This window comes from Alligator sinensis, unplaced genomic scaffold (genome assembly GCF_000455745.1).
Source record: "Alligator sinensis unplaced genomic scaffold, ASM45574v1 scaffold520_1, whole genome shotgun sequence".
Lineage (NCBI taxonomy): Eukaryota > Metazoa > Chordata > Crocodylia > Alligatoridae > Alligator > Alligator sinensis.
The window spans coordinates 352986-370351 of NW_005842064.1; the positions used below are offsets into that span (position 1 = coordinate 352986).

Consider the following 17366-nt stretch of genomic DNA (forward strand, 5'->3'; position numbering starts at 1 on the left):
GGCTAGATGGCCTCCCCAGGTCCCTTCCAGCCCTGCTTCTCTGCAATTCTACGATTCTGGGCTAGGGCAGCATCTCTGTGGGGAAGCTGCCATAGGACAAAAGCGCCAGTGGAGGGAATGATGTGGGAGCTCCCCAAAAAAGCCTGGACCCACGTGCTGGGATTGTAGGGGCAAAAGCAGCTGGACTGTTATGTGGGGGTTGGGGGGGCACACTCATGGACCCTTTGATGTTTGGGGGGGGGCACAGCCCTCCCCCTGGCATCTCTTGAGCTTGTATTGACAATGTTTCATAGATGTGGGGCCTTGACTGTCCTGATTCCCCTGCTTTACCTGTGGCAGGTTAGGTCTATGTTGTGTCAGGGTTGATGGTTGCTTTATGTAGAGTTTAGATTATGGTTTGGATAGGCTTGGGCAGGGGGTGGGAGGAGATGACCTCTGGAGGTCCCTTCCAGCCCTGCTTCTCTGTGATCCTAAGAACTCAAACTCCCCCTGCAAGTGCCAAGGGAAAGGGGCCAGGGATGGGATCCCCCTTATTAATCAGCGGTGAGCACTTGGAACAGAGAGCGTTGCTAAACCAGATGCTTGGGGCTGTAATTGCGTGTCATGGGACTTGAAATTGTTTTCTTCTCCCCTCAAGGGGGTCTTGTGCCTGCAGAGGATGGACCTGGGAGATGTGATTACAGGTTAATTTAAACCAAAGTTACCTGCTCCCAACTCCTGCTCCTGCTCACTTCTGCTCAGGTTGGGCACGCAAGGGCTGGAATCTGTCACAGCAAACCTGCAGCCCTTTTTGTGGGTGACTTCACATGAGGCAGCATTTGAGACCTAGTTGGAAAAAAAAAGAAATAACAATAGGGGCTCTTGGTGGGAGAGAACTAGGAGTGGGCTCTGATGGGGAAGTTTAAATGGTATGGTGTTTTGCTAGAAATCGGGACCTTCATCCTTGTATGTGGGGCACTGGAGGTGTGGGTGACTTGATGTCGAAGGTCACTTTGTGGCATGAAGGCATTATCAGTATGCCTTTAAAAAAACAAAAAGGAAAAAAAAAAACCCTGCTCTACAGGGATCAGGGAAGCAGAGGAGAAAGGACTGCATAGGAAAGAGCCAACCCCGGTGTGCTGTGATGTTGTTTTCATTGGCTGTGCAGCAGTCACGAATGCTGATTTTTTTTTTATTTTTATTTTTTTTCCCCATGGAAAGCCCCTGATGGTTGTTTATAGTATCACTGAAAACTGGGCTAGGGAGTGAAAGAGAGTTGGAGCAGGAATCCTGCTCCAGAGAGAGGGGAAGTTGATGTACTAGACTAAGAATAGAGCAGGGAGGGGGGTTCCATGGTTTTGACACAGAAGGTAACAACCTTTGTTCAGTATGTGCTTCTGTGGATGTTATATCAGGAAACCAGCCTTTTGAGTGAAATGGGTTTTGTGTTTGGTTCAGATAGAGCAGTAAAGCTGCTGTTTCCCAGTATAGTAGCTACATATCTGACGTGTAGGGTGGTGTCTCTCATCAGCATGTTATCATACTTGTTCTCTGGTTATATTTCAGCTTCTGACAAAACCACAGTCAGTTACGGAGGAGTCTTTGAATCTGTTTGGTGGTTGGAACTTTGACTCTTTACGAGCTCCTTCAGGAAACGTCTCACGCCAGGAGGAGGGAGAGAGGAGAGGCAGCTGTCCCGGAGAACACGTCCCATTCAAGAGCTGCTGCCGGGCATCAGCAAGGCGAAAGGAAGTTGCTGTATGTGGACTTTTCAGACAGTAAGTCACGTGGGTTTATAAGTAGCTGCATTGGCTGTGTGTTATAAAACAGTTGAAGTTCTGAAGAGGAGGAAAGAGCACTGGAAGGGTGGAGGTTGTTTCCAGGGTATATTTTATTGCTTGTGGAGATTTAGATTTTTAAATGGACTCATGAGTAACCTGATGGCCTCTGAACGCTTAGGAATTGAAAAGGAACCCTGGAATGACCTCAGAACTCAGGCTTTTAATTTTCTTTGAACTCCTGTTGAATTGTGATATTTTTAACACTTGCATTGTGTGTGTGCGTGCACGTGTGTGTGCGTGTGTGGATAAAACTTGCTGTGCAGACTGTTTTGACTGGGGGTTTTTAAACCTTCCACCCCTCTTTGTTTTGCTTCCCCTCCCCCCCTTCAGAAATGCTTTCTTTGAAGAAATATTTCACTGAAGGACTCATCCAGTTCACCATTCTACTGAGCTTGATAGGAGTTCGTGTGGACGTGGACACCTACCTGAATTCGCAGCTTCCCCCTCTGAGGGAAATCATTCTGGGTCAGAGCTCTGCTTACACTCAGACCCAGTTCCACAACCTGCGGAACACCTTGGACGGATATGGCATCCATCCAAAAAGCGTAGACCTGGACTATTATTTCACCGCTCGGAGGCTCCTCAATCAAGTGAGGGCCCTGGACAGGTTTGAAGTGCCCACCACTGAAGTAAATGCCTGGCTGGTACATCGAGATCCTGAGGGTTCTGTGTCCAGCACCCAGCCCAGCTCGGGCATCACCCTAGAGAATGGCAGTGGCTTGCAGGACGGGCCCAATCCTGACAATGGTGTAAGGGAGAACGGAGCCGAGCAGGGATTTGGTGAAGAACTGGAAGACTTAGGAGCGGTGGCGCCTCCAGTGAATGGAGACTTGACCAAAGAGGTAGGCAGCTCCCTTTTTATGTGAGATGTGTGCTAGGGAAGAAGGGAAAATGTTTATTGGAGGACCCCAAGGAAAGGAGTAGCTTAGAGCCTGATTTCCAGAAGGGCTCAGCATTCAGTGGTTCCTGTGGGAGTCAGCGGGACCTGTGTGTACTGGGTGCTTCTGAAAGCCAGGCCCTGATTGGTGAATCCCAGGGCACTGAACTTAAGCTGGACTTGGCAGGATCTAGATTCTTTTAATTTTGATCTATGGGATCTTGGTCTGAAATTGGGGAAGGCGGTCAAGAAGTCATTCTGTCAACTGTAACTTTGTATTTGTGGGCGTGATCCAATACTGCCCCCTGTTTACTCTGCTCTGTTGGGTAACAGTTACATCCCATGTGTCAAGTCGGGGGTGAAATACTCCTCTCTGGATTTTATCCAAATCCTGTTTACTGCTTGGTTTTCCTCGTAAAGGAGCGGGGAGGGTGGTGAATTAGAAACTGGCTCCTTTTTTTCCCAAAGAAGTGTGTTCTCCTGGTTGCTATGACACAGTCATGTTTTGGCCCCCAGCAGCTGCTATGCTTTCTTTCCATTAGGTTTCTTTGTCAAGGCATGTTCCGCTTTTCCTTCCCTTTGGCCATATTGCACTGCTCTTAGCGACCATGTGCTACGGTTTAATGTTTGCATGGTAACTACAATCTCTCCTGAATGTCGTGGCTTGGAGCTCAGACAAGATGTTATGTCTGGGGAAGGGTGGAGTGGGCACAGAGAGTTTCATGCTTTGCTGTCCTGATCCCTAATCTGCTTCAGGACAGCTCTTTGAAATTTTGCAGGCAGGGGATGAAATTGATTGGGGTCTCCATCCTGCTCTTTCCATATGCTGTGATGAAATTGCCTGGGGTCTCCATCCTGCTCTTTCCATATGCTAGTTTCTGTTCAGAAATGTACAGAAACGTATCCTAAGTGGTGTGCAAGGGCTCATCTAGGAGGTAAAAGGTGAACCTGGCTTCAGATCTGATGTTTACTGAATGGCGTGATATTGCTACAGGAAGCCTGGGTGGGGCAGAGCCTGCCTGAAAAGAAGACCTTTTCCTGCCTACTGATTTGACTGGGGGAAGAACAGAGGATGATGCAAAGGTTGAGCCTAACACTGGTAGTTTAGCCTGGGGTTTAGAGCAGGAAACTGAAAGTAAGTGCTACACTTTCTGTTTTCAAGGCTCACTTTGTGTGACCTTGGAGTAGTCATTACAGTACCTTCTGTCTGACAACTCAGAACCCTTCCCACAAATACTAAATTTAGCTTCTTCCATGCTTGGAGAGAGAAGTATTTTTTTATCCCTCTTTTGCAAATGGGGAAACTGGGGTGAAGGCTGAAATGACTTGTCCAAGGTCATATAACATGAAAACAGCAAATTATGTTTCCAGACTCCCATTGTAAGCTTTAACCACCAGGCCCTCTGTCTTCTGTGTTTTGGGCTCTAGGATAGGGATGCTGTGCCTGGAGATATTTTGGGAAGTGCTATATAAATGCAAGGGTGGAGGTCAGTATCTCTGGATTCATTTGTAGAAGGGCCAGGGTATGGATTGTAAGAAGAATCCCGTTGCTGATCTGTGTGGTCTGTAGGTTGATAACATTACTGGTTTCCTGAAGCCTCCTTAGTTGTATTTTAAAATGCCATTCCAACTGTCGGTTTTCTATATGCAGGATGCAGTGAGCAGGATGCAGTGAGCAGACTGCAGTGCTGGCCAGCACAAACTGAATTGCTGCAAGTGAAATTTCTGGATAATCCACATACCAACCCTACAGAAAGTGTCCATATTTGTACACCGTTTCGTTCCAATTGCTCCTCTTTTGTTGTGGATTCTAACCCCTTCCTTGTGTAATCTGTTTATACAAGCATGCGCTTTCCTTTCACCCGTGACAATCTGTGTTTGTACCGTTGTCCTGGCTTAGACCTGATAGAGAGTTGGGTTTTTTTGTTTTTGTTTTTTTTTCTCAACTGAACCACAAGATGCACTGTGACCTCCTTTGGGACATAGTGCCTTCCCTGGATTTCTCTGGTGGTCAGGACTGCTGGCATTCAGTACTAGGAAATCCTGCCTTCTAGCCCCGCCTCTCCCAAGTACACATGCACTTCACATCGTCCTGTGTTCCCCAAGGGGTGGGCAAGACCGTACTTGCTGCTGTACATGGCATACGTGAAACTACCAAGCATGGAGTCTTATTTCAGAGCATTATCAAAGTGATCATTGTTTTGTCTGGAACCCCAAACCCCATTCATGTGTGTGGTTGGTAGCCACTTAAAAGCTTTGCAGTTAGGTGTGTTTGTGCTGTGCTGTGCTGTGCAGTTCCTGGCAGATGCTGGAATTGGTATTCACCTGAGATGTGTGGATTGAGTCTCCTCCTGATACCCTTGAGGAAACAAACAAGAGGATGGGAGCAGGCAGAGAATGGTAGGGTTAGAGGAGACCAGTTTTCCATTTCTCCAGGCACTTAAAATTTGAGACACTGCTCAGATCACATAGTCCACATTAGATCTGGCTCTGAGAATAAGCATATAGTATCTTGGGGTTGAAGTGTTCCCCCTTGGTGTGGTGCAGGACTCTAGTGGCTTATCTTGTTCTGTCATCTTAGAGGTGGTGGGGTATCTGGGGAGGGGGGTGCTGTTTGCAGTTGCATTTCACATGCACTTACAGCATCTTAAGGGGTTTGGTCCCAAGTCTCTGGGTTTTTTCCCCTTTGACCTGGGGAAGAGAGGAATTGTCCTGCTGGCTGATCTTTGAAAAAGACCGGTCCTGTGGATTACCATGGCCCTGTAACATTTCCACAACAAGAGGATAAAAATACCCAAAAGCCAAACATGTGATGAGCTGTCAGTGTTTGGTATTATCCCAGTATCACAAAGCTGCCGTCCAGCCAGTCCTCTGGTAACAGAGTATTAGCACAGGGATAAGATCTCCTTACACTTGGCTGTGTCTGCATACAGCAGTCTTGTTTACAGTCAGTTCCTAGGGACACCTACCAGATAGAGTGACCAGCCCAGGACATACTGTTTCTGTTAACCTTGGATGTTAGGAGTAACAGGAGATTTGTTACTCTTGGGCTGAGGGAGTTTAGTTAGGGTGCTTTTGTTAATCACCTAGAAAAATCTGTAGGGCTCAATAGAGACCACGCCGTATCTTCCCAGCCCTGCTTGGACCCAAAGTGGTTCAAGCATTCAACCAGGATAGCCCAGGGTCATACAGGTCTTCTTTTTGACAGCTGGAATAGTATTTAATGCTAACAGAGTGTTTTTTTTTAAAAAAAGATTTCCCCCTTTGAAGAAGGTAAATTACTTCTCTGACTCTCAATAAAAGGGGTCAGAGACCTCCACCCACTCTGTGACAGTGCTCCGAGAGCCACATATGAAGCAGTGCAAGTGCTGGGTGTTATTTTTTGGTAGAGTGCAGAGAGGTTCAATGCCTTGTCCAGCATCACACAGCAAGTCGGGAGTGGAGCTGAGAGGCTTCTTACCTCTCAGTCTTGACCTCTAAGGACTGTAAGTTGCATCCCCTTTTAAGTATTGGTTCTAAGAGGGGAGAAATGCCTCGTGGGTGGCATCTGGAGCTTGAGGGGGCACTGGGGTTTTTTGATGCTACTTCCCAATTCCAGTGGCTTGGGTTAGAGAAGAACCAAGAGTCCAAGGTGAGGATTTTGGATGTGCGGGAGTTCTCGGCCAAGGCCCACGGGGAACTTGAGCACATTCACAAAGGTAAAGCAAAAAGGGCTGTGTGGGTGATGCTGAAGACATTTCAGAAACAGAAGGGATCCAGGCATTGGTGACTGAATGACTAGAGGCTTGTAGAACTTGAGAAGATGTCAGCTTCAGAGAGGAAACAGATGAGGAGGGTGTGAGGGATACCATATATGGGGTATTCCTAGTTACCCTGTCCCATAATATGGGAACAAAGGGATTTCTAGCAAAAATGGAAAGGCAGTTAATGTAACACTGACAGGAGGCAGGACCTTGTGGAACTTGCAAAAGCTCAAAAGCCTTTCAAAAAAGAATTCAATCTTTATACGGCATACGAGATCATCTGCAGTCATTAGGTCAAAAGATATAAGGGATAAATGCTTAAGTGCCAAAGACTCAGAAGAAACTTCTGTTGTGGACAGGTTACTTCATAACTGAACAGTGCGAGGCCTGCGTGCTGCCCTTGAGGAATCTAGTGTTGGGCCACAAGCTGTGGCTCCCACCAGCCTGGAGTCCTTGCTCCAAACTCGGTGGCCAAGCCCTTGTCCTCTCATCTGGGATGCAAATGCAATGTGAAAATCCTGCCCAGCCTCCGTGTGACATCACTGCACATGTGCAGACAGCACTGACTCCCAGCCTCTGGTCCTGACCTTTTTGGGGGTTTTTTTGCTATGGAAAGGGAGGCCAGGGGCCCATTTCCTGGTGGAGTCTGGGAAGACATGGCTGGGGGTCCTTTGCCAAAGCTGATCTGGTTCTTTTCTTCCTCCTCCTCTGATAAGGGGGTGGGGAGGAAACTTAGCTTATCAGGAAAAGGGGAGCTGCATTGCTGGTAACTTCCAGAGGGAATGTAAAGACTCCTGGCAAAGGGGCCCGATCTCCAGGCAGTGGGGGGTGTCTCCTGCTGCTCGGAGCTGATGTTGTAAGTTGGAGTGGAGAGCGAGGGGTGGGGAGCTGTGCCCTGCTGCCAAGCCCACTGCACCAGCCTGGGGAGCTGTGGGTGGGGCACCTTAGCGTGGGAGCGTCTCTTCAAGGAGACAGAGGCCCAGGCAGGGAGCACAAGGAGGGGACGCCTGCTTCTCGCTGCAGCCTTCACAGCGACCTGGGGGGGGAGGAGATTGGCTCTCGCCGCAGCCTAGGTGACGAGCACAGGGAGGAGACTGGCTCCCTCCGCATCCTCAGCAGTGACCCAGGGCATGGGATTGGCTCTCGCCGCAGCCTAGGTAACAAGCAGAGGGAGGAGACTGGCTCCCTCCGCATCCTCAGCGGTGACCTGGGGGAGGGGATTGGCTCTGGCTGCAGCCTAGGTAACAGGCAGGCGGGGGAGGGGAGGGGATTTAGGCTCGCTGCAGCCTGGGCGTTGAGCATGGGGTGGGGATTCCATCTCGCTGCAGCCTCAGCAATGAGCAGGGGGTGGGGATTCGGGCTAACTCCTGCCTAAGCAACAAGCAGGGCAGAGGATTGGATCGCGGCTGGGAGCAGGAGGAGGGGGTGGGGGGCTGGCTGTAGCACAGCACCTGTGGATCACATGCTGTAGGGGGCTTCCAAACAAGCCAGGGTCCAGCCTGCCAAAAAAAGCTCAGTTACTGAAACTGGAGATGTCTGTGCGGCATCCTGCCTGGGTCACACAGCTCTGCCTACCCGGAATTCGCTCCACATAGACCATGATCTGCATGGACAGCTCCATGAGCAGCAGCTGGGGACATGAAAAAGGTATCACTTACCTTAACCCTTTTACTGCCCCAGCATAGCGTGCTGCTCCAGGCTAGGCAGAGATGCTGAAGGCACTGATGCCCTGGGGTGGGGAGACTGGGGAACTCCGTATGGTCAAAGCTGTTGTACAGCCAAGGTGCTGGATATTGGGGGCATTCAGGGGTCCTTGTTGAGGCTGGCATTTCAGTCACCTGATGTTTTGGCCTTGGCAGAGGCTAGTTTTTGGGGAGTGTTTTTTGAATGGAGGGGGATGGGATCAGGGGAGAGTTTAGAGCTTGGAGCCTAAATATTAGGGGTCCTGTGTGTGGTGCCATTGTAACCTGGTGCTTGGGGAGCTTGGGTTGAGTTCTATAGAGCCTGGGGCTGCTTTGGGTTATTCTGCTCCATTTCTATAAACTGCAAATGAAAATGCTCCCAGATTACTGCTGTCTCAAGGAAGTGGGAGAAAATCCTTGTCTGGGAGGCAGAGATGGCCCAGCCCTCAGTTCTGGCAGGGAGGGGTAGTAAAGACTGTCTGATAGCAGTCTGCAGTTAATTTTCCAGTAGCACCAAAGCCCATCTGTGCAGGGATGTGGGATGCTGGGTGGGGACGACTCAGTACTGCCCAGGTGGTAATTGCAAGGGTAAGGCTTTGGGTCACAGCATCATTAAGAGACCTGAGAGGACTAAACCAGCCCCAGCTGCCATTGAGGGGGTGTGGGCTGTACCCTGGGTTCGGCAGCAGTAGGTGGGGTTTTGTGGTCCCAAGGTTGCTCAGACAGTATCTTGATGCTAAGGGGCAGATCCTGATGATGCTGTGAGGTAGAAGTGGGGAGCAGGCATGTCCAGTTACGGTTCAGGGTTATAGATTCCTTGCCTGGGGACTCCAGGGCTGTAGAGAACGGGAGGGGGGGGATGCAGACCAGGGCCGCAGCAGGGTGCTCAGGGTGAAGCCCAAAGGGGTCTGGCAGGGCAGGGGCCTGTGTCTCAGTTGTAGCCGTAGGGCTGGGCATGGCTGGCATCTCTGTTGTCTGTAGCGTGTGGAGAGCGGCAGCAAGGATCTCAAGTTGCATCAGGTGGCTGGAAATGCAGGGTTTTTCCTCTCCAGTGCACTCCACCCCTTTATGCAAATGTCGAGAATGGCACCACAGGCTGATGCAAGCTCGTCCATGGAGCAGCCATCCTGCATGACAATTGGCCCTTGCCAGCCAGCCGGCATCGTGCAGCCCAGCCAAGTTAAAGCTGCAGACTCCTTTTTTCCTGGGATGGGAGGAGGCACCTGCATATATGGAGAGCAGGGAGGAGACAGAAAGTCTTTCTTTCTCTGGAGTTTTCTGCTTTTTCTCCAGCCTATCCCCTTTGCAGAGCCACTGTTAGAGACCCTGCAGGGAGGGCAGATAGCTCTTGGCTCTTGTGTGGAGGGGCTGCAGGGCCTGGGCTCTGTGCGAGGCAGGATTGAAAGGAATGGTGTCTGGGGTCCCCAGCAGCAGTCTGTGAAAGAAGCCATTGTGTGGGGGTGGGATTGTCTAGCGCTGATTGAAAGATCTCACTGGTAGGAAACTAGATGGTATGCCATAAGAGGGTGTCACAGTTGGTGTGCTGGCATGGAGGTGTGCCACATAATACGATGCCAGCAGGTACCAGTCTAAATTGGCATCGCTGTCCCTCAGAGATGAGGGGTCTCCCCCAGGGGCCAAGGGAGAAGAGGGTCTTTCCTGTGGTTGGGGAGCTGGCCAAGTGCTGAATGAAATTCTGCCTGTCTTTCAGGACATCGATTTGATTGACATCCTGTGGAGACAGGATATTGATCTTGGCGCTGGGCGAGAGATTTTTGACTACAGCCACCGTCAGAAGGAGAGCGAAGTGGACAAAGAGCTGAGTGATGGGAGGGAGCGTGGGGACAGCTGGAGGAGCGGAGGGAATGAGATCTTGGATAGAAATGTACTAGTTGATGGAGAAACCGGGGAGAGTTTCCCTGCACAGGTAAGAGCCCCTTAAGTAGGCCTTGGTGGTCACACTCTTGTTCCTTCCCAGCATGATGCAGTGTCTTGGGTCTTGTGCACCTGCTGGAGAGCAGAGGGAGAGGGAGCCTGCAGCCAGCTTCTTACTAGGGGTGGCACTGAGTGCTGACTTTTGAGGCTCTTTCTTTCCTGCCTGCTGTTGAGCTAGGAAGAGGACATGGTGCTTGTCATCCCTGTGGAAGGCAGGGTGTGATGCTGGAGAGCACGTCTGTTCTCCTAGGCTAGACATAGCTGCAAAACGGGTGAACTGGGAGGAATAACTAAGCAGCCTTGAGCAAATCTTTGGGATGCCACAATAAACAGTATCGGACAATAGGCAGAAGGGCTAGTACCATGAAACGAGGCAAGGCCAGAGCCCTATAAGTGCTGACCAAAGCTTTATTCCAGTGAGCACTCTGGAACAGGTGCTGCTGGCTCCTGTTCTGCTTTAAGTGCGTGCTTGTGAGGGGGCAGAGCCTTGAGGGAGTGTCTCCACCTGTAGTATGCGTAGCTGAAATGGACCCAGGCAGGAGTGCCTTCTGCCCCTGGACTGTCCTAGGGTTGTGTTACTTAGCTCCAGAGTCATCAGGATCTCTGGCATGTGGGTTGATGGTGACAATTCTGCGAAAGCGAGTGGGGCTTCTGGCTTGTTGGACACATGAAGGTTCTGAAGAATATGCTATGTGCTCAGGTCTGTGCTGCCCCTGGTTAAAACCTTCTGTCTTGTATCTGGGTACTTCCAAATGCCTTGGGCTGTGAAGTAAATTGACTCTTTGTTGCCCAGGTGCCTGGTGTGGAGGATCAGACAGCTCTGTCCCTGGAAGAGTGCCTTAGACTTCTGGAGGCCACCTTCCCCTTTGGGGAGAACTCTGAGGTGAGTCTGCATGGGGATGGAAACAAATTCCTGCTCTTCGCTGGTAGGTGGGACAGATAGAGCACTGCAGTGTGGTGGCTGTTTCCCCAATTCAGGCAGTAAATAGGGTTAATCCATCTGTGGAGGCTCCACTGCTCCTGTGAAGCAACTAAGGGGAACAGTGGTTACAACTGAAAGCTTCTGACTTCTTCACATTAGTTTGCAGTGAATTGGTGAGGGGGGGGGGGGTGTTTGCGGTGAATTGGGGGGGGGGGGGTCATGAACAGAAGGGAAGCAGTTCCCTGCCTGGGACCTAAAAAGCATTTGTGGGGAGTTGTTAGCTTAATGCTTTTCCACAGTGGACTAATGCTGTTTCATATTCAGTTTCCACCTGCCGATGCCTCCAGCCTAAACGAAGCTGTGCCTAGCGAGAGTGTGTCTTCAGTTATCCAGAACGGCCTCCTGTCTCCTCTTCTGACGGAGACAGAGTCCCCATTCGACCTGGAGCAACAGTGGCAGGACCTCATGTCTATAATGGAAATACAGGTTGGTTCTTGTTCATGCCAGTCACTTTGCAATGGTTACTTGTAATGATGACTCCCTTCTCTACCTCCAGAGGGTACCCAGCGCAAGGCTGAGGTGTTTACATGTGTGGGTATTCTGCTTTACATGTGTGCACACACAGCCAGACTGCCACACTGAGATGTCTCAAGATACTGAATTCTGAGCATTTATGTAGGGGCATTTGCCCTTGTAGCTCAAGGTGTTGCTCTTTGTCTGAATGCTGGAGCAGGTTTGCCAGCCATGTCGTGGCTGTTCTACAGTTGTGCTCTAGGGTTCAGTTGCTGTTGTGGGCTTCGTATCTACTGCCCCTTTTTCTTGTCTCAGTACACAAAATAAAGGTGTGTCTGGGTACAGAATTTCTGCCTTTTGTGTTCTACATACTGTACCAGTGCTGCTGGAACTAGCTTGTTCCATGATCGCTGCAGGCTGTCTTTTCTCTTTGTGGCTTTTGGTGGTGGTGGCTGCAGTGTGTCAGAGATGGGAGAGAAAAGATGATGCCAGCAGGTGGCTCATTTGCTAAACTGCTGCTTGTCTCTTTTTAGGCTATGGAAGTGAATAACACAGCTGCTGAAACTCTGTACAACAGCACCAGTGGAGACCTGCTGACTGCTAACTACAGTCTTGCTCCAAACACTCCCATCAATCAGAATGTCAGCCTGCATCAGGCATCTCTGGGTAGCTGCACACAGGACTTCTCTTCCCTCTTCAACTCAGAGATTGAGAGCCCCTCCATGGCTAGCAACTCAGCTCTGCTCCAGCTGGCTCCAGACAACTCTACTGGCCTCAACACTAGCTTTGGATCTACCAACTTGAGTGGGATCTTTTTTCCTTCACAGCTAAATAGCACAGTCAATGAAACAAGTGGTCCTGAGCTGCCGGATCCATTAGGGGGTCTTCTAGATGAAGCCATGCTTGATGAGATCAGTTTAATGGACTTGGCTATTGAGGAAGGTTTCAACCCAGTGCAAGCCTCTCAGCTGGAAGAAGAGTTTGATTCTGACTCAGGGCTTTCTCTGGATTCCAGCCATAGCCCTGCTTCACTTAGTAGTTCAGAAGCCTCCTCCTCCTCCTCCTCTTCCTCCTCCTCTTCTTTTTCTGAGGAAGGAGCTGTAGGCTACAGCTCAGACTCTGAAAATGTAGACTTTGAAGAAACAGAAGGGGCAGTTGGATACCAGCCAGAGTACAGCAAGTTCTGCCGCATGAGTTATCAGGACCCATCACAGCTACACTACTTGCCTTATCTGGAGCATGTTGGCCACAACCACACCTATAACATGGCACCTGGAGCTCTGGACCCTGATGAGCCCAAACTGCCCAACACAGGGAAGAAAAGCAGTAAGGAGAAGCCATCAGAGTTCCTGGATAAGCAGATGAGCCGGGATGAGCATCGAGCTCGAGCCATGAAGATCCCTTTCACCAATGATAAGATCATAAACCTGCCTGTGGAAGAGTTCAACGAACTTCTCTCCAAGTACCAGCTCAGTGAGGCACAGTTGAGCCTGATTCGGGACATCAGGAGGAGGGGCAAGAACAAGATGGCTGCACAGAACTGCCGCAAGAGGAAACTGGACACCATCCTGAACCTGGAACGGGATGTGGAGGACTTGCAGAGGGACAAGTCCAAATTGCTCAGGGAGAAGGTAGAATTTCTCAAGTCCATCCGCCAGATGAAACAAAAGGTGCAGAACCTCTACCAGGAAGTGTTTGGGCGCCTGCGTGATGAAAATGGCCAGCCCTATTCTCCAAACCAGTATGCTCTACAGTATGCCAGTGATGGCAGTGTTATCTTGATACCTCGCACCTTGGCTGACCAGCAGGCCAGGAGGCAGGAGAGGAAACAGAAAGACAGGAGGAAGTGAGGCAAGGGGGAGGAGTGGGGAACTCTCTAAAGTTAGAAACTGGAGAAGGGCTGAGCCTGGAAGTACTTAGAGGAACTTTCATGCCTTCTTATCCAATATATCTTCTCAAACATGACTGCTGCCGGCCAGTGTACAGGAAGAGACTGCTGCACGTGGAGGGTGCAGGACCTGCACATTGTGCTTCTGATGGCTCCTCTTGGGGAGTGACTGGGGAGGAATGAATGGTGCACTGGGCAAGCCCAGCGCCCTCTACAACCTGGAATCCTTTGAGCACAGGCAACAAGTTGGCATCACTGGTGGTGAGAATCAGCGGAGGATGGAGCAACTGCTGTTAGGGACTGGCTTTAAGTAAGACGGGATCTAAGTAAATGAACTTTAAAAAACAAAAAGTTATAGGAGAGACATTTTTTTCCGAACTTCCAAAGTTCTGTGATTTCAGGTAGTTGGGTTTTTTCCCCCCTTGAACCAGTTTTGACATCAGTGTGAGAGATTAAATCTGACTTAATTCCAGATTAACCAACATCCCTTCCTAGATCAGACCAGTGCACACATGGAAACACAAAAAGGTGTGAGACTTATTAACTCTTTCCAGTTGAAAGTCTTAGTGGAGGGCTTGGGGTGGAGTTTAATGGGAGACCCATTAGGATCTCTGGAGGAGCTTCTAAGCATTGGCTATCTTATGGCTTTTAGGACTTCTGGAATAGGTGGAACTGGAAAGGGTTAACAGAACCAATGCAATAATGCATCCCCCACCAAACTCACAAAGCATGTCACTGCCGACGAGCCAGCACCTTGCTGGGACTCCGAGATGCATTAGATGAGATGGCACGCAGTAGCCTGCATGCAAATGCTGTCTTCTCCCGCTGACTGGCTGAGGAATTGCTTTGGGTTAAAAGGGGAGGGGGTGGGCTGTGGTCTAAAGCTCCCCTGCAGCCAATTCCTGGCTTATCCGGGCAAGAGCTTTGGGGAACTGGCTGCTGGGTAGCCTGAGATGTGCGTGGGGTTGGTGTGTGGCAATTCTGGTCAGTATACAACACAACTGGGGGAGCAGCTGGTTCCTACCCCATGACGTGGGCTTGTCACTTATAGAACTAGACATGTTAGGATTCCTGTTTAACTGCACTTTGAGTGTTTGGGCTTCAGCCCCATTTTCCCTTTAGGGTCTAGAGTGTGTTGAGTAAAGGGAGAAGCCCCAATGTTCAAAGCTGGTCAATGTTCTCTTTGCCATACAGACTCAGTGTAACTGTGTGATCACATTATAGGATTCTCTTCTGTCCCTAGGTGTTGGTCTCACTTCCTTTGTTTTAAGGAGGGGGGTGGGGGTAGTGCCTTGATCACTGTTGGTCTTGGTCTCTAAGACCAAGACAATCCTAGAAGCTGTATTTACAGTATAGCACAGCTGGGAGCGTACTGACTTAACCAGCAACTGAAAAGCTTAACATGGCTTTCCTAGCCAGTCCTGTGCATGTAATAGCGGGTGGGATGAGGGCATAGCACTGAACAGAACAATGCATCCTATGGAGGACCTGGCAGTGGCGATTTCAGGGGAAGAGCCTTGTTGAGCAAAGCTCTGCTGTGCCTGGAGAAATCTAACATGGTAGTAGACACCTGTCAGAAATGCATGTTCCAGGCATCCTAAAAGCAGTTGCATCTCAGAATACATTATGGCAAGACCTGTAGGGCACTTGGTTAGTGTATCTTCTGTGCCATGGTCTCATGCTGGACAGTATAAGATGGACTAGCCAGAACCAAATAGGTCTCTTCCATCTCTACCTTCTGTGATTCAATGGCTTTGTTTTTATGCATGAGCTGAAGCACAAGAGATGTGGTTGGGTGTGGGGAGGTTGGAATGAAGCCCTGAGTGTATGTTTTAAATTATTTTCCTCTTAGGAATGTTTATTTTAATGATCTGTGACCTGTCAGGGAAAGAAGAGAGATTGTGTGAGCACAGGACAAAAATAAAATGGCTTATTCACTGTACATGCATGTGTTTCATTAAGTCTTTCTCTCTCTTTTTTAACTCCAGGGGAGCTAAAATATTTTATACAAGAAGTTGTCTGGGATACTCTTAAGCAAGCCCCCTGCCTGCAGCAGCTGCTCCCAGATTGGGTATGTCCTGGGAGCAAACTTGGTACACTTCTTTAGCAGAAGCCAGGCCTACCCACGGTGCTGATTATGTCCTTGGCTTGGTTCTTATTTCTGAAGTGTGCTGTGGTTTTTAGTCACAGAAGGCCTTTGAAAGGAGCTCTCTTCACAGTTAAATTAACAGGTACCTCCAAAGGAGAAACATAGGACTCTTCAACCTGTGATAATTATTCCTCCTTCATCTTCTGATGCCTCCAGGGTGCTGCATGAGTGTGATATAGCTTCCTTCCTGACAGGGCTGAAGACTCATCTCCCAGTGTCCACAGGTGTGAACACTTGTGGCCAAGCTACTTCTAAAGCAACTTGATTTAATGGGTTAAAAAGTTTAATAGAAGATGATCAGATCATAAGAGGCTGCAGAAAAGGGGTGTACTGAAGCAGGGGCTGCACCAATCCTTATGACAAACCTACCTTCCCCCATAAACTGTGCTGAGGGCTTGTTGGCCCAACTTGCTGATGCAGCCTAGTTACTCTTCCTTTAAAAATAAATGTAGGCCTCCAGCTGGAGAAGTCCGTGAAGTAGGTCTCAGCTGCTGGCTGTAGTGGAGAGTTTGGATTTTATAGTAAAGTTTGTTTCTGGTGGTAACCTCAGAGAAAAGGGTGCAGGTGTTGGCAATGATCAGTGGTCTCTATACTTCAAAAATTAGGGGGAATCCCAGTACATCCAACTCCCTATTCCCCAGTAGCAAACTGGACTAGCAGTTAGAGGAAATGTGACTGGAACTAGGTGCAGCTGTGAAAGTGAAAGTGATGTTGAACCTTATCCTGGCTACAGCAATTCTCCAGAAGGCTCCAAGTCAATAGCCTGATGCATGGAAAGGGAAGAGTAAAGAAGGTACTTCCAGCTGCATATCAGAAAACAAAGACTTGATGAAGCCTTTAACCAGTGGTTCTCGGTCTTTTTAGATTCAAGCCCTCCCCCTCTCCACAGAAAGTGCCAGCTCTTAATTTTTGCTCTTTTTGGGGTTACAGTAACACAATAAGAGTAGAACTTGCAAGGACCACAGCTATGGCTTTCTATTTGCAGTCTCTAAGTTTATCTTGTGAATGACATGATGACCCTATGGCACTCTTAAAGGATCTGTGGCTTAATCACTGCCTTAAACAAGCAAGTAGTGGATGCAGTCACTACTTCTGCAGGCAAAGCTGCACCCTCAGGGAAAATCTGGATGATACCATCAGAGTTATAAGATGCTTCATCTGATGGTAAATGGCAACTTCAATTTGTCACATTAACATTAGGGCTGTGCAAAATAGGTCCCATTTGATTTGGATTTGGCCCCAATCAGGGACAGTGATTTGATCAGTTGATTCAGATCACTGTCCCTGATTTGATTCAGCCGAATCTGACAATTTGATGCTAAATCTGGTGAATCAGTGATTTGAGTACATGCACAGCTTTAAAAGCTTTTTCTACGTACCTTGAGGTAGCAACGTGGCTCATGATCACTGTGATGCTGGGGCAGATGGAGCATTCCATAGCAGTGTGGCAGGCTCTCCAGTAAACCTGGAAATAGACTGGAAGTAAGTACTTGTGGGATGCTGCATCTGCCCCAGCACTGCAGTGTCAAGAGCTCCTAGTACCTAGAGGTACGTAGAAAAAACATTTGAAGCTGTATCTACATCTGAATTGCAGAATCTGTTCGAATCAATTCGGATAAATTAAAGGGTCTCCTGATTTGATCTGGATTCAGATTTGGCCACCAGATCAAATCAGGAACTGAAGCTTTACACAGCCCTAATTAGCATGCAGCCAGTTGCTGTTTCTCAAGGTGATGCACTGAGCTTTAAAGGGAACCAGTGGGCTTGATCCACAGAGGGAAAGGCAGGAGCTCCAAGCCATACATTAAGGGCAGGTCTCCACAGTAAAACAAAGGCC

The 17366-nt window shown here is 49.1% G+C and overlaps 1 protein-coding gene across 3 annotated transcripts in view; it reads left to right on the top strand.

Annotated features, from left to right (window-relative positions):
• Window positions 1–15324, top strand: part of NFE2L1 (nuclear factor, erythroid 2 like 1) — a 30282-nt gene extending 14958 nt beyond the window's left edge. The window contains exons 1-7 of one of the 3 annotated variants that reach the window (XM_014519773.2): window positions 7–543; window positions 1546–1757; window positions 2151–2662; window positions 9834–10049; window positions 10851–10940; window positions 11304–11465; window positions 12026–15324. In XM_014519773.2, the coding sequence (XP_014375259.1) occupies window positions 2153–2662; window positions 9834–10049; window positions 10851–10940; window positions 11304–11465; window positions 12026–13342 (2295 nt within the window). In that variant the 5' untranslated portion in view covers window positions 7–543; window positions 1546–1757; window positions 2151–2152 and the 3' untranslated portion in view covers window positions 13343–15324. Of the gene's footprint in view, window positions 1–6; window positions 544–1545; window positions 1758–1808; window positions 1864–2150; window positions 2663–9833; window positions 10050–10850; window positions 10941–11303; window positions 11466–12025 lie in introns of those variants that run through there. The other 2 variants (XM_006023271.3, XM_025203743.1) reach the window with 2 other exon arrangements.
• The last annotated feature ends 2042 nt before the right edge of the window (window positions 15325–17366 follow it).